Below are 24,532 nucleotides of genomic sequence, written 5' to 3' on the forward strand. Positions count from 1 at the left end.
GAATTAAACACAGCTACAATTTGGAAAACATTTTTAAACAAAAACACAGCCGAGAACATTTCACACTACAGACCTGGATTAAAAGTGAAGGGTTATCAAAATTGTCAATAAAACATTTCTCAGTCAAAATAAGTAAAATATAGGGAAAGTGTCATTGAATGAAATGTGTGGCATCCAGCTCTATGTTTGGCTCCCCAAGGTCAGTGCTTGTGCCTATTCCAGAACACTCTGCTGTTACTGCTGAGGTTCCTGACAAAGAGCTGCTTTCAATAATGATCAATTTTTAAACAACATGCCACAATTTTAAAATATAAAATGTTAAAATATACCCCCCCAACACGTACTGTATATTGGACAGTAGGCTAATGGGCCAAAAGAACCTGTTATTTCACAGTTTGTGACCCTGCCAACAATCAGCCAGATCAGAGGCAAGAGTATGGGCAAAATTGATGTGTTTTTTCTTTTAAAACCTGGAAATATCGTAACCACCCAGCCTCTCCTGTTTGAAAGACTACCAGCCGCCACTGCTGTGGAAGGATGGATGGATAGCTTTATTAAACACAAGATCCACTCAGATGATGCTGGTTTCCATTGGAGATGTGTATAAACCTATGGTAATAATCTGTATCTACATTATTAAATTCATAAAATATATAACTAATAGGCGGCACGGTGGTGTAGTGGTTAGCGCTGTCGCCTCACAGCAAGAAGGTCCTGGGTTCGAGCCCTGGGGCCGGCAAGGGCCTTTCTGTGTGGAGTTTGCATGTTCTCCCCGTGTCCGCGTGGGTTTCCTCCAGGTGCTCCGGTTTCCCCCACAGTCCAAAGACTGTGGTTAGGTTAACTGGTGACTCTAAATTGACCATAGGTGTGAATGTGAGTGTGAATGGTTGTCTGTGTCTATGTGTCAGCCCTGTGATGACCTGGCGACTTGTCCAGGGTGTACCCCGCCTTTCGCCCGTAGTCAGCTGGGATAGGCTCCAGCTTGCCTGCGACCCTGTAGAAGGATAAAGCGGCTAGAGATAATGAGATGAGATATAACTAATATAAAATAAGTAACATACAATGACACAATGTGAAACAAACATATATTATGATTAATAATGAATAAAATTTGTATCTACATACCAGAAAAGTGTTTCCAATAGTTAATTCTAAATGTCTTAGTCATTTCAGAGTTTTTAACATTGCTGGGCAGAGAATTATATAACATGGCAGCTGAAAAAGCAAAAGTCCTGTGTCCTGAGTTTGAGTTTATTTTCATGATATGAAGATTGTTCTTCACTCTTATGTTATAATTATGGACATCTGTATTTTTAACAAAAACTCTAGTATGTCTGTTTTCTTTTGAAAATAGTGGGAAAAGTTTTAGCCAATCAGAAGTCTGTGTTTCAAACAAAGAAAGTCCTTTTACAATGATTTTAATAGGAGCCACCATTATGGTTTGGGGCGGTCCCAGGGTGGGTCTCCCAAAAAAGGGACCCAACTTCAAAACTAATGGAAGAAACTTAAAGCTCAGTGTTTACAGGGATTCACTCATGCTTGTATTGTGTCTGTACAGTAAATGCGTTTAAGGCAACTTCTTTCATGGAAGTACATATATTTTTTACTACTTTTGAGTTACAGACTTCAACGACACACTTTACAGCACCTCGGTCAGCTTCCAAAATCAACCAGCAACACTACCCATAAAACTAAGATACGGTAAAATGGTATTCTCAGTACAGGCATCATGGTAGTCAAGGTGAAGAGACCAAAGAAGACACTGTCAGAGGAACTCATGAAGAGAAAAAGAGGATGTGACTGAACAAGAGTAAATCTTGGACTGGATTTTACTCATTGGCGAAAGCTAAGAACAATAAACACCTCCATGACAGACACAGAACTGGGCTTCTTTCTGTTGAACTACTAAGTAACATTAAATTAGCTTCCTTACTATGTGTCATGGTGTTGCACTTGCTTGATGTTTGGCTGTTAGCAAAGTTGTCGACTCACTAGCGTTTGATCATAAGCCAAGTTGGCCAATTTTGACAGAGGTTTAGCCGCAATCTACACCTCAAGGTGATGTTAGGGGTCTTGCAAGATCTCGAATCATTGCAGTCAATTTTGGCAGATGTTTTAGATTTGTATATGTCATGGATATATCATACATAATCAAGCCCCAAGCTTTGGCATGAAAGAGACATTATGAGAGAATATGGAACATGGAGAGAAAACAATCATGATCTTCTGTCTCCTTATGATAGTCTCATCTCATCTCATCTCATCTCATCTCATCTCATTATCTCTTGCCGCTTTATCCTGTTCTACAGGGTCGCAGGCAAGCTGGAGCCTATCCCAGCTGACTACGGGCGAAAGGCGGGGTACACCCTGGACAAGTCGCCAGGTCATCACAGGGCTGACACATAGACATAGACAACCATTCACACTCACATTCACACCTACGGTCAATTTAGAGTCACCAGTTAGCCTAACCTGCATGTCTTTGGACTGTGGGGGAAACCGGAGCACCCGGAGGAAACCCACGCGGACACGGGGAGAACATGCAAACTCCACACAGAAAGGCCCTCGCCGGCCATGGGGCTTGAACCCGGACCTTCTTGCTGTGAGGCGACAGTGCTAACCACTACACCACCGTGCCGCCCCTTATGATAGTCATAAAGGAAAAAAAAAGCATGCTGTGAAATTGGAAACTATTATTACCCAGCTTTCTAACATTAACTCAATGACATTTGGTGTAGTTTCTACATAATATTTATTATATCCACCTTTAGTGTGTGTATCATTGATTCATTTTAGTTGGTGAGATATCAGTACATGGTGAGTCCACACCCAGTTTCAATGTAATAGTCAGATTTCCCTTACATTTGCCAAAATAATGTATGTTTTAATATGAAGACTCACTTTGTTGAGTTCTACAGTCTGTCTCGTTTCCTCAATCTTCTTCAGTCGTTCTTGGATCATCTGCTGAACTACTGCATGTACCATCCATAACTCAACCTATGAGAGAAAAAAAAAAACACAGTAATAACATTTCTGGATTTTTTTAAATCAACTTTGATTATGCTCTGTTTAAATTTCTCTCACTTTATTATCTCGAATCTCCTCCTCGATAGGAACAGTGCTGTGAGTTCTGTGTTCTCCCTCAGTACAGAACTGACACACACGCGTCTGGTCGTCTCTACAGAACAGCTCCAGGGGTCTCTCATGTTTCTGGCAGATGTAGTCCTCCAGGTTCTCCACAGGATCCATCAGTTTGTGCTTCATGAGTTTTGGTGTAGTTTTATGAAGCATTAGATGAGTGTTACAGAAAGAAACTCCACAGTGCAGACAGGACTTTAAAGCCTCCAGCTTTTTCTCATTGCAGAAGTCACAGAGAACCTTCTTAGTCTTGGAGGGACAGTCCCTCTTAAACTGACCAGCCAGTTCAGAGATGAATGTGTTCACATGCAACTCAGGTCTTTGGAGGAAATCCATTTTACACACTGGACACTGACAGTGTGAACTGCTGTCCCAGAACTCTTTGAGACAGATCATACAGAAGTTGTGTCCACAGGAAGTCGAGACTGGATCAGTGAACACATCCAGACAGATGGAGCACTGGAGCTGATCTTCAGATAGGAAACTTCCAGAAGAAGCCATGACTGATACAGGAGGTACAAAGATGGGGAGGAAGATGGAGGTATAATTTAAGATGACTGAAAACAGCCAGTTTTCCCCACAACAAAAAACTGTTTGACATATGGAAGAAATTATTGTCCATAACAGCATCATTTTAATAAAAAAAATGCTGAGAAAAAATGCTATGTGTGTGTATATATACAGTGGGGCAATTAGTCAGTCACCAATTGTGCAAGTTCTCCCACTTAAAAAGATGAGAGAGGCCTGTAATTTTCATCATAGGTATACCTCAACTATGAGAGACAAAATGAGAAAAAAAAAATCCAGAAAATCACATTGTCTGATTTTTAAAGAATTTATTTGGAAATTATGGTGGAAAATAAGTATTTGGTCAATAACAAAAGTTCATCTCAATACTTTGTTATATACCCTTTGTTGGCAATGACAGAGGTCAAACGTTTTCTGTAAGTCTTCACAAGGTTTTCACACACTGTTGTTGGTATTTTGGCCCATTCCTCCATGCAGATCTCCTCTAGAGCAGTGATGTTTTGGGGCTGTCGCTGGGCAACACGGACTTTCAACTCCCTCCAAAGATTTTCTATGGGGTTGAAATCTGGAGACTGGCTAGGCCACTCCAGGACCTTGAAATGCTTCTTACGAAGCCAGTCCTTCATTGCCCGGGCGGTGTGTTTGGGATCATTGTCATGCTGAAAGACCCAGCCACGTTTCATCTTCAATGCCCTTGCTGATGGAAGGAGGTTTTCACTCAAAATCTCATGATACATGGCCCCATTCATTCTTTCCTTTACACGGATCAGTCGTCCTGGTCCCTTTGCAGAAAAACAGCCCCAAAGCATGATGTTTCCACCCCCATGCTTCACAGTAGGTATGGTGTTCTTTGGATGCAGCTCAGCATTCTTTCTCCTCCAAACACGACAAGTTGAGTTTTTACCAAAAAGTTCTATTTTGGTTTCATCTGACCATATGACATTCTCCCAATCCTCTTCTGGATCATCCAAATGCTCTCTAGCAAACTTCAGATGGGCCTGGACATGTACTGGCTTAAGCAGGGGGACACGTCTGGCACTGCAGGATTTGAGTCCCTGGTGGCGTAGTGTGTTACTGATGGTAGCCTTTGTTACTTTGGTCCCAGCTCTCTGCAGGTCGTTCACTAGGTCCCCCCGTGTGGTTCTGGGATTTTTGCTCACTGTTCTTGTGATCATTTTGACCCCATGGGGTGAGATCTTGCATGGAGCCCCAGATCGAGGGAGATTATCAGTGGTCTTGTATGTCTTCCATTTTCTAATAATTGCTCCCACAGTTGATTTCTTCACACCAAGCTGCTTACCTATTGCAGATTCGGTCTTCCCAGCCTGGTGCAGGTCTACAATTTTGTTTCTGGTGTCCTTTGACAGCTCTTTGGTCTTGGCCATAGTGGAGTTTGGAGTGTGACTGAGGTTGTGGACAGGTGTCTTTTATACTGATAACGAGTTCAAACAGGTGCCATTAATACAGGTAACGAGTGGAGGACAGAGGAGCCTCTTAAAGAAGTTGTTACAGGTCTGTGAGAGCCAGAAATCTTGCTTGTTTGTAGGTGACCAAATACTTATTTTACTGAGGAATTTACCAATTAATTCATTAAAAATCCTACAATGTGATTTCCTGGATTCTTTCCCCCCATTCTGTCTGTCATAGTTGAAGTGTACCTATGATGAAAATTACAGGCCTCTCATCATATATATATATATATATATATATATATATATATATATATATATATATATATATATATTAGTGCTGTCAAGCGATTAAAATATTTAATGTCGCAACTGTCATAGTTAACTCACGGTTAATTGCAATTTAATCGCACATTTTTGTCACATGAAAAACCATTGTAATTCTCTTATCAGCATAAAAAAGTGAATGGGCTTGCTTTGTACCAATGTTTTTTTTTTTTTTTATTGCAGAGCATAACACGTCTTGTCACAGCCACTGCAAAGTCGGGCTGGAGCTGCCGATGGGAAAACGAAACCTAAGCCGAGCACCGTGGCTCTTCGCCCCGAGGCGCACGCGCCCTGCCCGCGCTGGTTCTTTGGGGGGAGGGCAGAGGACTCTGGCTGTGCGGGGCGTGGCATTACAGTCTAGCTGCTATCGTTTTTCTAAGCAAAGTCTCTGTTCCAAGTTCCTGGCAGTTTCAAAAGCTTATGAAAAACCTACATCATGTCACAGAGTGTTAATCTCGCGATAAAAAATTTATCGCCGTTAAAATTGAGTCAAGTTAACGCGATAATAATGCGACATTTTTGACAGCACTAATATATATTAGTGCTGTCAAAGTTAACGCGATAATAACACGTTAACGCGATCTCAATTTAACGCGATTAAAAAAAATAGTGCCGTTAACGCAAATCGTAATTTGGCCCTGCGAGTCACCCGTAGTTTCTGTTGAGGCTTGTCACGTGCTGCTTCAATAAGAGTACGCGTGAGTGATGGAGAAAGGCATAGACATATAAACATCCTCGCCACCATATTGGATGGGGCAAAGTGGAGATTCTTCAACCGTCTCTGGTGTAGCGTCTAGACAGTAGCCGAGAATAAAGATGCCTCATTCATGTGCTGCGTTTAACTGTACCAACAGGTTTACCGTCCAAACGAGATCACATGGGATTACCTTTCACAGGTGAGACTGGAAAAATACTTTTCAATACTGTTCCTTCAGTCTTCAGTTTCCCAGCTCATCTCCACCGGGGAGGTGTAGAGTTATAAGCAGTGAGAATTAGATAATACAGTGCCACACTATGCTGAACGTTTTTGAACGTATGATGAATGTTTTTATTTTTGTTATCTGTTTTTTTCTTCTTTTATGGCAAATACTTCTCTTCAAAAGAAACTAATGAAGAGTAAAATTAATTTTTTTATTTTCACAGTGATATGCACTTTATTTTTCATCCCTTGGTTTTCTCATCTAATATGGAAGTGATGGATGTCAGTGGCTGTGACAAGACTTGTTATGCTCTGCAATAAAAAAAAAAAATCATTGGTACAAAGCAAGCCCATTCACTTTTTTATGCTGATAAGAGAATTACAATGGTTTTTCATGTGACAAAAATGTGCGATTAAATTGCGATTAATCGCGAGTTAACTATGACAGTCGCGACATTAATCGTGATTAAATATTTTAATCGCTTGACAGCACTAATATATATATATATATATATATATATATATATATATATATATATATATATATATATATATATATATATATATACACACACACACACAGCCTATTTCCAGAAAAGTTGGGAATATTTTCCAAAATTAAATAAAAACAAAAATCCGTGATTTTGTCAATTCATGTGAACATTTATTTAACTGACAAAAAGTACAAAGAAACCTTTAATGTGACTTACAGTATAATAAGAACTTATTTTTGGTTTTCTCATTGCCTTCAAAATATCCAGATGAAATAAATTCCTGTTGAACATGTGATCTTATGAAATATTCCAAATTTTTCAGAAGGGCGAATGTGTTCAGGTTACAAGACTGAGTGTAAGACTGAGGACACGACTAAAATGTGTATTCTGACTTAAATATTATGGATTCCTTCTGAAAAAAAAATTGATTTCAATCTTAGATGGAATATGGAGTCACACAACCAAGCAAAAAAAAAAAAAAAAGATTTCTGAAGGATTTTAATTATTATATTTTATGGTAAAATGTCCTGTGATGACCTGGCGAAAATTGTACAAGTTATAGGTCACATTAAAGGTGGGAAAAGTTTTCAAATTATTTATCATGGTCTCATTTTTATTTTTTGTTTAATATACATCAGAAAAACCTATCATTTTAATGAGGTGTGTACACTTTTTATATCCACTGTATGGGCCATTCTGCTCCACTTTGAATGTCTTGCATTTCCATCCCCAGGACATTATATGTATATGCATTAAAGTATATTATATGCATGAAAATTACCTGTACTTTTTTTAATTATTAAACAAAGTGTCCTGCACATTGATCTCACTGCAAATTTCTCATCTCATCTCATTATCTCTAGCCGCTTTATCCTTCTACAGGGTCGCAGGCAAGCTGGAGTCTATCCCAGCTGACTACGGGCGAAAGGCGGGGTACACCCTGGACAAGTCGCCAGGTCATCACAGGGCTGACACATAGACACAGACAACCATTCACACTCACATTCACACCTACGGTCAATTTAGAGTCACCAGTTAACCTAACCTGCATGTCTTTGGACTGTGGGGGAAACCGGAGCACCCGGAGGAAACCCATGCGGACACGGGGAGAACATGCAAACTCCACACAGAAAGGCCCTCGCTGGCCACGGGGCTCGAACCCGGACCTTCTTGCTGTGAGGCGACAGCGCTAACCACTACACCACCGTGCCGCCCACTGCAAATTTAAGATATATAATTTTCAACATTAATAAAATCTACCTATAACATTGAAAAACTAGCATTTCTTACTTGTCCGTGCTCTCTAACATAACATTTTACTGTAAAATATAATAATTAAAATCCTTCAGAAATCTTTTTTTTTTGCTTGGTTGTATTCCATCTAAGATTGAAATAAATTTTTTTTCAGAAGAAATCCATAATATTTAAGTCAGAATACACATTTTAGTCATGTCCTCAGGCTTACACTCAGTCTTGTAACCTGAACACATTCACCCTTCTGAAAAATTTGGAATGTTTCATAAGATCACATGTTCAACAGGAATTTATTTCATCTGGATCTTCTGAAGGCAATGAGAAAACCAAAAATAAGTTTTTTTTTCCTTTTTTTTCTGTATATTTAACAGTTATTCCATGAAAGTGAGTCGTACATGAGCCGATAGCCAACGAGACGCGTAGCACCAAGTTGTCTATAATCCATGCACGATGAGATTGAATGGAATAACTGTTTTATTCTATCCACATTGACTGGATTTTGAGAAACAGAGCATTTTTATATTTATATTTTGCAAATTAGATTAAAAAAAACTTTATCCAAAACGTCTGACAAAATCATTTCCTATTAGAATGTAAACAAACCGGCGAAATGACAGGAGCAATTTGTGAAAAATGCGATAATAATAATTCTTGAAAAATAAAAAAAACATACGTTCTTACCATCAAATACTTTATTCCATATTTTGTTGCCTTTTTTGTATTTTTGGGGGCTTTGTTTGTGAGTAGAGTTTTTATTTTGTCCTCGCTTGCTTCAGCAACATGCTCTGCCATTTGTTTTTCTCTACTCACGGTATATGAGCTGATATCGTAGTAGTAGAGTGGCCAATCAGAGCACACGATTGCTCATATCCGGTGAATGTGGATAGAATAATTGATGATATTTTAACTATGAATGAGAAGGTCAATCTCAATGTACTGTCCTGTTACCTAAATTATTTTGTATGTGTTATTTGTTTATTTTCAATTAAGTAATTTTTGGTAAATATCTAGAATGTGCTCAGTGTCCTTCTGCATAGACACCATGTGGCTTCAGTTCATGAATTTGCTAATTCTTGGCTAAAAACTCAGTTCTGCTACAGGACTGAGTAACAGTAACAGGAGTGAGTAGTGTTCTCTGGTTTATTGATGTATTGGTGTGAATATTAGTTGACATAATATGATTCACTTTGTTTTTAAGTTTTACAGTTAAAATGACTGAAGTTGTTGACATTTAAGATAAGTTTTACAATGTGAATACCATACAGGAAGCCAATCCACCACGAAGTGCTGCAGAAAAGCAGCAGTGCTATTGTGCTCAACGTGATTTGACCCAGAGAGGAGAAAGACATATTAAAAGAAGGAATGTGACAAATACAGGAAGGACCTTGAGTCATGCAGGAAGAAATCCATCAATAACCTGAGTGAGAGAGAAAAACGTAGACATCCCAGAAAGAGGAAGGAGACTTGCCATCGGCTCAAAGACAGGAAAAAAGCTCTACAACACCTCATCACCTTTCCACACAGCCCCCAGCCTGTGCAAGCTGTGGATCTACAGTCAAGCACTTCCCAGTCAAGTTTTAGTTTAATGGATCAAGTGCGAAAGAATGCAATTTTGTTGATGTGTAATATCCAAATGTTATAATGCACTTTCAAAGTAGATAATGACAAGAGACATGATCATATTACAGTATAAAATTAACCAAATTCTACTCATCAGGTCACAGAGGTTAAGGCTTCCAGGTGTCTACCTCATGAAGCTGGTTAAGAGAATGCCAGTAGTGTGCAAAGTGTTATCAAGGTAAATGCTGGATACTTTGAAGAATCTACAGTCAAGCCGGAAAGTCTGCACACTAGGGTTGGGCGGTATTACGGTAAGAAGGTATCCCGAGGTATCCAAAAGTACCAACGGTATCGGTCTCATTACCGTCATTTTAAAAAAATATATAATATATAAATAAATATGGAGTACATGAGGTCATAATATAAAATAATAAATTGAAGATCATCCCGAATAACTGTGTGATCGTATTTTCACTAATTCTATCAATTTCCTAAAGAAGTTTTCATCGCGTGCAGGGTTGTTTATGTCGTTACCATGGCAACCCTGCGTGACATTTTGGAGTCTGACAGAAAGCTTCGCAAGAGACTGAGACCGGGGGTGTCATGGCTCAGATGGCTAAGGCACCGTACCATAAATCCGGGGACCCGGGTTCGATTCTGACCCGAGGTTATTTCCCGATCCCGTCTCTCTCTCCCCCGCTCATTTCCTGTCTCTCTATACTGTCCTATCTAAAAAAAAAGAGACTGAGACTGCGGTTGAAAGATGGCAAGTCAAGATAACGAGTTAGTGGCAAAAAAAATACAACATCGGCAGTGTGGCAGTATTTTGGTTTCAAACCAAACGAAAAGGAAGAGCCAGCAATAATGTAAATGACCGTGCAAAATCGAAAAAAATCTAATATGTCCCCTAAGGCACACCATAGCCTGGGGTACTCCACTTCCACGAGATCTCTCCAATGAGTTGTGTTATGAGTAACAACAAGGTAAAATAATATAACGTATGACATTTGGGATGTGGGTAATAAACGTTTGAAATGTCATCTACTGAAGAAACGGAAGAAAACATCGTAGCGTAAACTGTTAGGTTTCTGGTGGGAATTAGCAATGCGCTTGCTATCTTTGTTGGGTGTGTTAAACCCTATGGATTTAAGTGGAATAATTGTAAGGAGTTATGTGATCAAGACAACGTTTTAAGCAAGGTAAGGCCATTTGATTATTAATTTCCCCGCCATGGCATGACGTGGGCCCATATGATTTTGCCTTGTGCAGCTATCACGCATTTGAATTAGGTTCGCCTCATTTGCGCTGAAGAATATGGTTTATCGCGCAGTCTAAACGGACTTGGGTGTTGGTTGATTCTTTTTCTTTTTTTTATTTCCCATGCTTGAAAGGGTATGATCCTGCTCATCGTGTACTTTTTTTTGATGGAGTAGGTGAAATAGTGCTGCAAATGGCGTTTCAACGCAGACGTGTGTAAACGACAGTTGAATGCTATTTTCAAGATGAAGGAAGAGTTGCGTGATGCTTTGAAATATCTCTTAATCCATTCATCAATGCACAAAATTCGCTTTGCTGCTTAATCCATACCACAATGCACACAATTCGCTATGCTGCTTTTAAATAGTACATTTGAGGCATAGGCGCACGTTACACAGTAGGCCGAAACAAAATATTATTTTTTTCTCGGTAATACCGTATACCCCGGGAAAACACAGAGACGGTTTAAAGGTATCAAAATTTGGATACCGCCCAACCCTACTGCACACCCCTTTCACCTTCTCCATGTTTTTTTTTTTGACATTACAGACTTAAGGCCAATTTATGCTGACAACCCAGTCCTCGCAGACAGCGTCGCAGATAACGTCTGCGTAGCCCCCCCACCTTCACAGACGCTCTGCGCGCACCTCCCCAAAATTGTGACCACCGCAGAAGCCTCGCAGACAGCGTCGCAGACAAGAGAGCTCTGATTGGTCCACTCTACATCCGCTGTACACACACTTCCGCTTCCCTACTTTCCCGGTTTGTTTTGTTTTCACGACCGCTATTTTTAAAAACACGAGCAAAGATGGAGCAGCACGAAGAGCGGTTGATCGAGGAAGTGAGGAAGTACGTACATCTATACGACTCCAGTTCTAGTCATTATAAGTAACCGGAGGATAAACACTCCACTAACCACACCCACCAACTACTCCTAGCGATTTCGCAACTTCACGCCCCCTTGCATTTAGAAAGTCTTGTTTGATGTAGTCTGGGTCCCTGCAAATGGATGTAATGTTGAAAAAAAGCTGGGACCCGATGTTAACACTATTCCTGTGTTGATAAGAAACAGAAAACATAGAGCACATTTAACCCTGGGGGTGAACCAATCTAATCTCCTTCCTGTTTTAAAACAGCATCAAAGTGCACAACCAAATATTGCTTCTAGAATTTCTGTAAAGCTAGCTTTTCTGAACATTAGATCACTTTTAAACAAGTCATTTTTAATTAATGATCTTATTTGTAAACACAAACCTGGCTGGATCAAGCAAATAGTGCTACCACCCTTATCGAAGCAGCTCCCCCAAATTTTAATTTTTTGAATGTTACCCGACAAGGGAAAGGTGGAGGGATCGCAAATATATTCAAAGTCTCTTTTCAATGTAAACAATCCTCACTTGGTGATTTTACGTCCTTTGAACACTTATGTGCACTTGTTACATGCTCTCCTAACATATTATTATTAACTATTTATAGGCCTCCGAGACATTCAGCCAAAGTCTTTCTTGAAGAGTTTGGTGAACTGTTATCAGTCATTTGCTTAGAGTTTGATTGTCTTATTATATCTGGGGATTTTAACTTGCATGTAGATAATACTGATAACATTTATGCCAAAGAACTATTTGCAATTATTGATAACTTTAACCTGGTACAACATGTACAGGGACCGACCCACTCTCGTGGTCATACTCTTGACCTCGTCATCACAAAGGGTCTTACTGTTTCTTATACTGTTGTTGACCTGGCCTTATCTGATCATTTCTGTGTTTTCTTTGAAGTTTCTATGTCTCCTCACATTCAGAATAGCTCAACGACTATAGGTAGGAGAGTCATAAACGACAACACGTGTTCTTTTTGAGCAAGCTCTCTCACAGAACTCAACCAAAATGTCAGACTCTGTAGATGATTTACTGGAATTTAATTTAAATATGACCCAAATTATGGATGATATTGCTCCATTCAAAATAAAAAGAGTCAATGATAAGCAGAAAGCACCATGGAAGCAGTACCCGGCTGTTAAACTGCTAAAGAGAGAATGTAGAAAGACTGAAAGAAAATGGCGCAAATCTAAACTTCACATCCATTATCAAATCCATAAAGAGATGCTTTGTAATTATAATTATGAAATTCGTAAAGCAAGACAGTCTTTCTTCTCCAACATCATCAGCAGGAATATGAACAATGCCCGTGTGCTATTTTCAACAGTAGAGAAGCTAACTAATGCCCCACCACAATTAGCACCTGAACTTCTATCAGTTAATAAATGCAATGAGTTTGCATCCTTTTTCAAAGGTAAAATTGATAAAATACGGCAGAATATTTCTCATAATATATCTCAGTTGCAAAAAATTGAAAAACTGCAATCACCAATGACACAGATAGATAACTTTAACACAATGTCAGAATTTTGTTTAATTGATTATGAGACTCTTGAAAAAACTGGACAAAATCTCAGTTCTTCAACATCTGAACTGGACATTCTGCCCACCAACTTTTTTAAGTCTGTTCTTCATCTTATAATTACAGATGTGCTTCAAATTATAAATACATCCTTCCTGTGTCCCTAAAAAAGCTGTTGTAAAGCCCCTTCTTAAAAAAAATAATCTGGATCCTTCAGTGTTAAATAACTACAGGCCAATATCAAATCTACCATTCATCGGGAAAATCCTGGAAAAAATTGTCTTCAATCAATTAACTGCCTTCTTGATATCAAACAGCCGTTTTGATAATTTTCAGTCAGGATTTCGTGCCAATCATAGCACTGAAACAGCGCTGATTAAAGTTATAAATGACATGCGTCTTAATACTGATGCAGGCAAAACATCGGTCCTGGTATTACTGGACCTCAGTGCAGCTTTTGATACTGTTGATCACAACATACTGCTATATCGACTTGAACACTGGGTTGGATTGACTGGTAAAGTTATCAATTGGTTAAAATCATACTTAAAAGATAGAAGCTTCTTTGTTACCCTGGGAAATTGTTCCTCGACGTCAATGCCCTTGACCTGTGGTGTCCCCCAGGGGTCGATTCTTGGACCATTACTTGGGCAAATTATCAATAAAAATTCAATTTTGTATCACTGCTATGCAGATGATACCCAAATTTATTTTGCTCTATCACCTAATGACTATGCCCCCCTTGAATGTCTCTACCAGTGTATCGATCAAATCAATAGCTGGATGTCACAAAATTTTCTTCAGCTGAACACAGATAAAACAGAAGTAATTCTATTTGGAAAAAAAGACGAAAGACTCAGGATTACCACTATTCTTGACACAAAAGGGATTAAAACTAAAGAAATGGTTAAAAATCTTGGTGTTTTCATTGACAGCGAGCTAAACTTTGACAGTCACATGAAAGCAATCACTAAAACGGCATTTTATCACCTAAAAACATTTCCAAACTAAGAGGACTTATGTCAAAAAATGATCTGGAAAAACTTATACATGCCTTCATCTCTAGTAGGGTTGATTACTGCAATGGCCTTTTCACAGGCCTGCCAAAAAAGACCATCAAACGACTTCAGCTGGTTCAAAATGCAGCAGCGAGGGTTCTCACACGAACAAAAAGAACAGAGCACATTACTCCAATTCTAAGGTCCCTTCACTGGCTTCCAGTAAGCTACAGAATTGACTTTAAAGCATTACTGCTGGTGTATAAATCTCTAAATGGTACAGGGCCCAATTACCTCTCTGATATGTTGCAGTGGCCTAACCCAATCAGATCTACCAGATCGCAACAGAAAAATTTGCTATTAAAACCAGTTGTTAAAACAAAGTATGGTGAAGCAGCTTTTAGCTACTATGCAGTACATCTATGGAACCAACTGCCAGAGGACATTAAAAATGCTCCTGCTGTTGGCAGCTTCAAATCTAGGTTAAAGACCAAGCTGTTTTCAGATGCTTTCTGTTAAATAATTAATATTTTTACATTTTTTATAAACTTTACTTTCTCTGCATGTTTTAAATTTACTTTAATTTTATTCTATTTTATTCCGCTGGTTTCTTTTTCTTTTTCTCCTTTTTTCTTTTTGGCATTTTGTTATTTTATTTCTCCTATTGTTTAATTCTTATTATTTTCTTTTAATTCTTTTAATTCTTTTAATTAATTGTTTTAGATTAAAAATAAAATTATTTTATGTAATTTTATTTCTCTATTGTTTATTGTTTTTTGTTTTTGCTTCTGTAAAGCACATTGAACTGCCATTGTGTATGAAATGTGCTATATAAATAAACTTGCCTTGCCTTGCGTTGTGGCGGTGAATAACATCGCACACATCTGTTACTCCCCGCTCAACGATAAATTACAACTGTCTGCAAAAAGCTATCTGCGAAAGCCTTGTCGCAAAAGCATGCAGAGGCCCTTATTCTACAATAGATTGAGTTCATTTTTTTGTCACAAAATTCTACACAAAATAGCCCATAATGACAAAGTGAAAGCACGTTTTTATATGCAATTTTATTTTACTGACAAAAATAGGTTATTTAGGGGTTACATATCTGTACACACCCTTCGCCTAATACTTGGTTGACGCACCTTTGGCAGCAATTACAACTTCAAGGCATCTTGGGAAAGAAGCTACGAGCTTGGCACACTTGTTTCTGGATATTTTTGCCTATTCCTCTTGGCATATCCTTGCAAGCTCCATCAGGTTGGATGGGGAGCATCGGTACACAGCCATTTTCAGCTCCTTCCACAGATGTTCAATTGGATTCAGGTCTGGACTCTGGCTGGGCCACTCAAGGACATTCATAGACTTTCTCTGAAGCCACTCCTTTGTTATCTTGGCTGTGTGCTTCGGGTCGTTGTCATGTTGGAAGGTAAATCTTCGCCCCAGTCTGAGGTCCAGAGCGCTCTGGAGCAGGTTTTCTTCAAGGATCTCTGTGTAATTAGCTGCATTCATCTTCCCCTCTATCAGGACTAGTCAACCCATTCTTGCTGCTGAAAAACATCCCCACATCATGATGCTGCCACCACCATGCTTCACTGTAGGGATGGCATTAGCCAGGTGATGAGCAGTGCCTGCTTTCCTCCGGATGTGACACTTGCCATTCAGGCCAAAAAGTTCAATTTTGGTTTCATCAGAAAAGAGAACCTTGGTTCTCATGGTTTGAGAGTCCTCTAGGTGCTTTTTGGCAAACTCCAAGTGGGCCGTCATGTGCCTTTTACTAAGGAGTGGCTTCCGTCTGGCCACTCTACCATAAAGGCCTGATTTGTGGAGTACTGCCTGGATGGTTGATCTTCTGAAAGGTTTTCCCATCTCCACAAGGATATGCTGGAGCTCTGTCAGAGTGACCCTCGAGTTCCTGCTCACCTCCCTGGCCAAGGCCTGTCTTCCCTGATTGCTCAGTTTGGCCGGGCAGCCAGGTCTAGGAAGATTCTTGGTGGTTCCAAACTTCTTCCATTTATGAATGATGGTGGCCAATGTGCTCTTTGGGACCTGCAAAGCTGCAGCAATTTTTCTGTACCCTTCTCCAGATCTATACCTTGACACAATCCTGTTTCTGAGGTCTGCAGATAATTCCTTTGACCCCATGGCTCGGCATTTGCTCTGACATGCACTGTCAACTGTGGGACCTTATATAGCAGGTGTTTGCAAACCCCAATCATGTCCAATCAATTGAATTTACCACAGGTGGACTCCAATTAAGTTGTAGAAACATCTCAAGCAGCATCAGTGGAAACAAAATGCACCTCAGCTCACTTTTGGGTGTCATATCAAAGGGTGTGCACCCTTGTGTACATATGATATTTTACATTTTGATTTTTAATAAATTAGCACAAATGCCTAAAAACCTGCTTTCACTTTGTCATTATGGGCTATTTTGTGTAGAATTTGTGATAAAAAATGAACTCAATCTATTGTAGAATGAGTCTGTAATGTAATAAAATGTGGAGAAGGTGAAAGAGGTGTGCAGACTTTCCAGCTTGACTGTAAAATATCAAACATATTTTGTTTTTCTTCCCCACTTTTTTGTTGACCACATACACTACCATTCAAAAGTTTGGGGTCACTTTGAAATGTCCTTATTTTTGAAAGAAAAGCACTGTTCTTTTCAATGAAGATCACTTTAAACTAATCAGAAATGCACTCTATACATTGCTAATGTGCTAAATGACTATTCTAGCTGCAAATGTGTGGTTTTTGGTGCAATATCTCCATAGGTGTATAGAGGCCCATTTCCAGCAACTATCACTCCAGTGTTCTAATGGTACAATGTGTTTGCTCATTGCCTCAGAAGGCTAATGGATGATTAGAAAACCCTTGTACAATCATGTTAGCACAGCTGAAAACAGTTTAGCTCTTTAGAGAAGCTATAAAACTGACCTTCCTTTGAGCAGATTGAGTTTCTGGAGCATCACATTTGTGGGGTCGATTAAATGCTCAAAATGGCCAGAAAAATGTCTTGACTATATTTTCTATTCATTTTACAACTTATGGTGGTAAACTACGTTCCCTCTAAGCTGCGTGCCTGCGCAATCACGCAGTGCTCCCACGGTCTCCGCGCAGAGCAACCCTATGCCAGCGCAGAGAATTCTGAATGGGTTAGCTTGTTAGCTTTACCTGCTTTCCTGGCACTCCTAATTTTTTTTTTAGAGTCAATATTAAAAAACTGATGGCCAGACACAATTATAGACAATAATACACAAAAATATTTTTCATTATTTTGTGTGTTATTACTATTAGTAAAATAAAATGTTTATGTGACATTGTAGCTTACATATGGCACGTCCACCGGAACTGTTACGTGCCATCATGTTATGATTCTGTTGCTAGTGCTTGCCGTTTGAGTTCGGAGTGTGAAGCTGAGGTAAATGCAGCAATGGCGAAACGACCGGGTACGTCCACGCATCAAGCGAGAATAAAAAAGAAATGTGAAGCTTTTAAACTGGAATGGCTGTCGGAGTATGTGCGCACGGATGGACAGGATGTAAAACTTGGGGACATTTTTTCGTTTTCGAGTGAGAAAGGGCTGCTCTGCAAGACGTGCTGCGAAGCCAAAGTAACAAGCGAGTTTTCGGAGGGAAAAGTATGGACTGAATGGAAGTTGGACTATCTCAAGCGCCACATTCAGCAGAAAAGTCATTTGAATGCTGTTGGGATTGTACGGAGGCTACGGATGGGAATGGGAATTGGTGCACTACTGCAGGAGAGCGCGAAAGATCGAGAGAGGAGGAATGAACAGTCACTGAAGAAGAAGTCCGACCGTGAGCAAGTCAAAATTCTTATCGACAACATTCTTCTCGCCATTAAAATGAATGCGTCAATGTTGGCAACTCAACAAATCCATGATCACATGGCGAAGTATGTGAGTATCCCAGAAAGCTGGCGAAGCAAAAATTATGCATTTGAATTTGACACTTTATAGGAAGGTATTATTGCTATTGGAGTGATATTTGCCTCAACACACAAAAGCGATGGGTAATGGGTTTGCTGTATGGTACTGTACAGATATGGTATGGTAAGATTATTATACAGTTGGCCCACGTGTATGTCTGAAGTTGCTCACAATGGTACAAGGCAGGTGCTCAGGGACTTGGCACATATGCTCAGGCACATGAAAAATTAGAGGGAACATTGGTGGTAAATAAGGCCATGTACACACATAGCCGGGTATTTTTAAAACCGAACATTTTCCCTCCCTCCGTTTATAAAAAAATGTTTTATCCACACCACCTCGTCTTCGAAAAAAATCCCTTCCACACATAACCGAACATCTGCATTTTCAATCACATTCATAAGCATTCCAAACCTGTAGATGGCATTATTTCCCCAAATCCTACCCCCTAATCACATCAGAATAGCCCTCTGTTGGCGTCACTTCCGCCTAAACATAAAACATGGCGCCAAGCTCGTTCGTCTGGACAGACTCGGAGACAGAATTGCTTCTAAACACAATTTTGGAGTATAAACTTCAAAAGACGCAAGAAAACGTTGATTGGGAATCTTGTCAGTAGTCGGGCTTCTAAAATTAAACATGTAAATAGCACCTGCACAATAATTAACGCTTTCAAGGCACTACTCCGATCCATTACTCTTTGTCCATGCTTAATCTGGCTTCTGCAGTAAACAAAGGTCGCACGTTTGACGTCAGGGCAGATTTGTTGTCATTTTTTTGGCGCAGATTGTGACGTTCTAAAACGCAAAACTCCGGTTATCTCTGTCTACACGAAAAGGCATACACGGAGTTTTCAAAAATCTTCACTTTGCCCGGAGTTTTTTTAAATATTCGTTTTTTATGTGTTTTCATGTGGATGACAGGCCAAAACGTAGAAAAATATCTTCGATTTAGCAGATACCCGGCTACGTGTGGATGGGGTCTGAAAGTGTGACTTTTCATGGAAAACACAAAATTGTCTGGGTGACCCCAAACTTTTGAACGGTAGTGTAATTCTATACATTATTTCACAGTTTTGATGTCTTCACTATTATTCTACAATTTAGAAAATACAAAATACAGAAAAACCTATGATTAAGTGTGTAAGCACGCAAAGTACTCCAACCTTGAGTACATGAAGTCAACGTAGCATAAAAGTCATTTCAGAAAGCATGAACAAACATGTCTTGATTTGCTGCATTTTATCTCTCCCTAAATCGGTTTCAGGAATGTGCTCACAGCTCTGCTCTTAGAAAAAAATAAATAATGCTAAACTTTTGATCTATAGCACTTTCACAAGATATTACACAATACACAAAAAGTAAATGCTGAATTATAAAGAACACAAAGTTACCTGTGCTGACTTTTAAAAGAAAGTCTGAAAAATCTTTCAACTGAAGATTGTCCTGCTGAAAGGAAAACAATTCTGATGAGGAAATGACTTTGCACTTCACTTTCATTTCACCACAGTGACATCATGAGGCCACTCCCAGAATGTGGCTTGTCATGGTACATTTCTCATGTACAGGCTTGCCATCAGATGGCAGACATTCGCCCATCATTTACTTCTTCCTCATACAGTAAATACTCTGTTTTACTCTTACAGGATTAACAGGTGATTTTAGTGATATTTAGATCCTCTATACCAGGGGTGGGCAATTATTTTTTCCATGGGGCCACATGAGAAACAGAAAATTTTGTGGAGGGCCGGACCAAAAGGCTGAACTAAATTCTGCATAATATTAATTGTATTTCTTTATATAAAGCAGTAAATAACATTGTTTTTACAAGCTGCTAAGACTGGTAAGAGTATGGAAAAAACGAGGTTGCCTTACAAAAAATGTCATTTATTCAATCAAATTTCCCAAAACAATGGTTAACAAAATGTGAACGTTTGTACCATTTTTTTCCAGTCACATTCACCCCAAAACACAATAAAGACATCACAATATTGTCTTTCTACTCCAAATATGAAGCAAGATACATCATATTATAATAATGATGCCATGTCGATTCGGTGTAGGTATCAGATCGGCTCGGGCTCCGGCGCTTGCTGGTGACGTCACACTATGTGATTGGCTGGACCATTTGAAGGATGACGTACAAGTTTGTGGTTGGTCTGGACAAATTACGGAAGTAGTTATCGCGGAATTAGGTTTCGTGGGATTTCATGTCATGTTCATGTCGCGCGCATTGCATTTTTGTTGAGCACAACTTCAAAATAAAAGCAAAGCACATTCAGTCCATGCATGAGGTAAAATTAGAAAATATGTTTATTTTGTAATTTCTAATTAACCTTACGCGGGCCGGTCAGAATGAACCAAAGGGCCGGATGCGGCCCACGGGCCGTAAAATGCCCAGGTCTGCTCTAAACAGTGGATATAAAAAGTGTACACACCCCATTAAAATGATAGGATTTTCTGATGTAAAAAACTGACACCACGATAAATAATTTCAAAACTTTTCCCACCTTTAATGTGACCTGTACAATTCAATTGAAAAACAAACAGATATGTTAGGAGGAAAAACTAATACTTCGTTGACGCACCTTTTGATTTAATTACAGCATTCAGGTTTTTTTTTTTTTTTTTGGTTCACACCTGCCATCAATTAAAATGACTCTGATTAACCCCAAATAAAGTTCAGAAATGTACTCAGTTGCATCCTCCAGCAAAAGCCAGGGTTCACACAGAGCTTACAAAGCATCAAAGGTATCAGTCAGGAGAAGGGTATAAAAACATTTCCACGGCATTAGATATACCATGGAGCACAGTGAAGACTGTCATCAAGAAGTGGAGAAAATATGGGACAACAGTGACATTACTGAGAACTGGACGTCCCTCCAAAATTGATGAAAAGACAAGATGAAAACCAGCCAGGGAGGCTGCCACGAGGCCTACAGCGACACTGAAGGAGATGCAGGAATTTCTGGCAAGTGCTGATTGTGTACTACATGTGACAACAATCTCCCGTATTCTCCATATGTCTGGACTGTGGGGTAGGGTCAAAGAAAAACATCCAGGCCTGGCTAAATTTTGCAAAAAAAATACATCAACTCTCCCAAAAGCATGTGGGAAAATGTGTTCTGGTCTGATCACGGGCGATTGCTCTAAGACAACGAGGGAGGCTCAGCCTCCTCTAAAAATGACGAACATATAACATTGCTATTTCAGATCCAGAATCATAGAAATATATGTGCTCAACCCAACTACAGTGTGAAATCATTCCGTTATAACTTTCCCCAGTTCGCCTAATGTGTGCGTGAGTTTTCCCCCCTCGTGACAGCGCGATGCAGCCAATGTTGCCAGATACTGCTAACGTTTTCCAGCCCAAAATATGTTTAAAACCCGCCAAAATGCACTTAAAACCGCCCAATCTGGCAACACTGGATGCAGCCCAGCCTCAGTGCACTTCAATGGCATTTGGGAGCTCTGCGCTTTCAATCTCAAAATCCAAGACAATTATTGGACAAATACTGCGAAAACGCCCATCCACGGAGTCCCACGGACTCCCAGCCTCAGTGGACTTCAACGGCATTTGGGAGCTCTGCGCTTGTCAATCTCAAAATGCAAGACGGTTATTGGACAAATACTGTGAAAATGCCCGCCTACGGACTCCGAGCCTCACATGGGAGGGACATGGCAGTTTCCGCGAGGAGACTGGTGATTGGTGAAAGCGGCCGGATATTTTCTTTGATTGACAGCTCGTTTCAAATATAGACAGGCAGCGGTGAATCTCAGTTCAGTCCCATGCGGATTCGCAAGTGCTGTGGTGTATTGTAAGAGATCAGCTTACATTTCGATTTCATTCATTACATACGGTTTCTACCAGCTTTTTAGTTTGTATATATTTTCATTGTAAATAAAGTGTAAATATAGTGTTGTCAACTTTGCTATCTTAGTTCCAGAAATTTTGTTTATTTGAGTGACTGAACTTGAACTTGAGGGGGCTAGTCAGCTAGCAAGAAAGCTGCGCACGGATGCCAAGCATTGCTGATTTAATTTTGGTGAAGCCATTTGCCAGTCTTCCTTTCGAGGAAAAAATTAAAATTAAAGAGCAGGGTAGACCAACGCCTCAAATTGACTTGGTGAAAAAGGTAGGGAATAATACTCGTTCCTTTCAGCTCTCCTGGTACGAGAAAGTGAATTGGCTAACAGCAAGTGACCCACATCAACAACAGTAAATAGGCTACTTTAGTAATATGTCATGGATGGACCAAAAATATAGAATCTATTTAAAATGTTTATGCTGAGTATATTATATTGGAATATATATTTTTCTGGATATGAATTAAAACACAGCTACAATTTGGAAAACATTTTTAAACAAAAACAGAGCCGAGAACATTTCACACTACAGACCTGGATTAAAAGTGAAGGGTTATCAAAATTGTCAATAAAACATTTCTCAGTCAAAATAAGTAAAATATAGGGAAAGTGTCATTGAATGAAATGTGTGGCACCCAATAATGATCAATTTTTAAACAACATGCCACAATTTTAAAATATAAAATGTTAAAATATACCCCCCCAACACCACCATCATGTATATTGGACAGTAGGCTAATGGGCCAAAAGAACCTGTTATTTCACAGTTTGTGACCCTGCCAACAATCAGCCAGATCAGAGGCAAGAGTATGCGCAAAATTGATGTGTTTTTTCTTTTTTCTTTTAAAATCTGGAAATATCGTAAGCGACCAGCCTCCCCTGTTTGAAAGACGACCAGCCGCCACTGGGTCTGATGAAACCAAGGTTGAACATTTTGGCCACAATTCCAAAAGGTATGTTTGGCACAAAAACACCACTGCGCATCACCAAAAGAACCCCATACCCACGGTGAAGCGTGGTGGTGGCGGCATCATGTTTTGGGCTTGTTTTTCTTCAGCTGGAACAGGGGCTTTAGTCAAGGTGGAGGGAATTATGAACAGTTCTAAATACCAGTCAATTTTAGCCCCAAACCTTCAGGTGTCTGTTAGAAAGCTGAACTTGAAGAGGAATTTCATCTTTCAGCATGACAATGACCTCAAAAAAAGTTCTGGAATGGCGCAGCCAGAGCCCAGACCTAAATCCAATTGAAAATCTGTGGGGTGACCTGAAGAGGGCTGTGCACAAGAGACGCCCTCACAATCTGACATATTTGGAGCGTTTTTGCAAGGAAGAGTGGGCAAATATTGTCAAGTCTGGATGTGGCAGGCTGATAGACTCCGACCCAAAAAGACTGAATGCTGTAATTAAATTAAAAGGTGCTTCAACAAAGCATTAGTTTAAGGGTGTGCACACTTATGCAACCAACTTATTGTACTTTTTTTTTTTTATCTTTTTCACCCTAACAGATTTGTTTGTTTTTCAGTTGAATTGTACAGGTTATAGGTCACATTAAAGGTGGGAAAAGTTTTGAAATTATTTATCGTGGTCTCATTTTTTTACATCAGAAAAACCCGATCATTTTAACAGGGTGTGTACACTTTTTATATCCACTGTATAGTGTCAAAACAATGATTCCAACATATGGCTATTTTATTTGTAGGAACTGAATCTGAACATGCTGCAGTTTCATTTTCCTCTTTATTCTCAAGATATCAGTTGTTGCGCCTTTCGCCCGTAGTCAGCTGGGATAGGCTCCAGCTTGCCTGCGACCCTGTAGAAGGATAAAGCGGCTAGAGATAATGAGATGAGATGAGATGAGATGAGATCAGTTGTTGCCAGGCTTTTTTAACCACAACTAGCTTGAATGGAAATATTTTACTGCAATGACTTGCTTTTGGGGGCGGCACGGTGGTGTAGTGGTTAGCGCTGTCGCCTCACAGCAAGAAGGTCCTGGGTTCGAGCCCCGGGGCCGGCGAGGGCCTTTCTGTGCGGAGTTTGCATGTTCTCCCCGTGTCCGCGTGGGTTTCCTCCGGGTGCTCCGGTTTCCCCCACAGTCCAAAGACATGCAGGTTAGGTTAACTGGTGACTCTAAATTGACCGTAGGTGTGAATGTGAGTGTGAATGGTTGTCTGTGTCTATGTGTCAGCCCTGTGATGACCTGGCGACTTGTCCAGGGTGTACCCCGCCTTTCGCCCGTAGTCAGCTGGGATAGGCTCCAGCTTGCCTGCGACCCTGTAGAACAGGATAAAGCGGCAAGAGATAATGAGATGAGATGAGACTTGCTTTTGATTGTATTAAGTTGTTGTCTTATTATTGTGTATAATTTACTGTGTTTCGAATTAATGAAATCAGCTGGCATGGCTGGGACATTCTTGTTTTGCAGAGAAAACTTTCAAA

At 39.8% G+C, this 24,532-nt stretch overlaps 1 protein-coding gene across 1 annotated transcript in view; it reads right to left on the reverse strand.

Moving 5' to 3' along the window:
* The window catches only part of LOC132882730 (E3 ubiquitin-protein ligase TRIM39-like), a 31,655-nt gene extending 11,949 nt beyond the window's left edge, over positions 1-19,706 (reverse strand). The window contains exons 1-3 of the mRNA XM_060915831.1: positions 19,624-19,706; positions 3,085-3,641; positions 2,902-2,997 (exon numbers count right to left, since the gene is read on the reverse strand). Coding sequence (XP_060771814.1) covers positions 2,902-2,997; positions 3,085-3,639 — 651 coding nt within the window. The 5' untranslated portion in view covers positions 3,640-3,641; positions 19,624-19,706. The remainder of the gene's footprint in view (positions 1-2,901; positions 2,998-3,084; positions 3,642-19,623) is intronic.
* Positions 19,707-24,532: the final 4,826 nt, after the last annotated feature.

This window comes from Neoarius graeffei, chromosome 1, assembly GCF_027579695.1.
Source record: "Neoarius graeffei isolate fNeoGra1 chromosome 1, fNeoGra1.pri, whole genome shotgun sequence".
In the NCBI taxonomy this organism is placed as follows: Eukaryota; Metazoa; Chordata; class Actinopteri; order Siluriformes; family Ariidae; genus Neoarius; species Neoarius graeffei.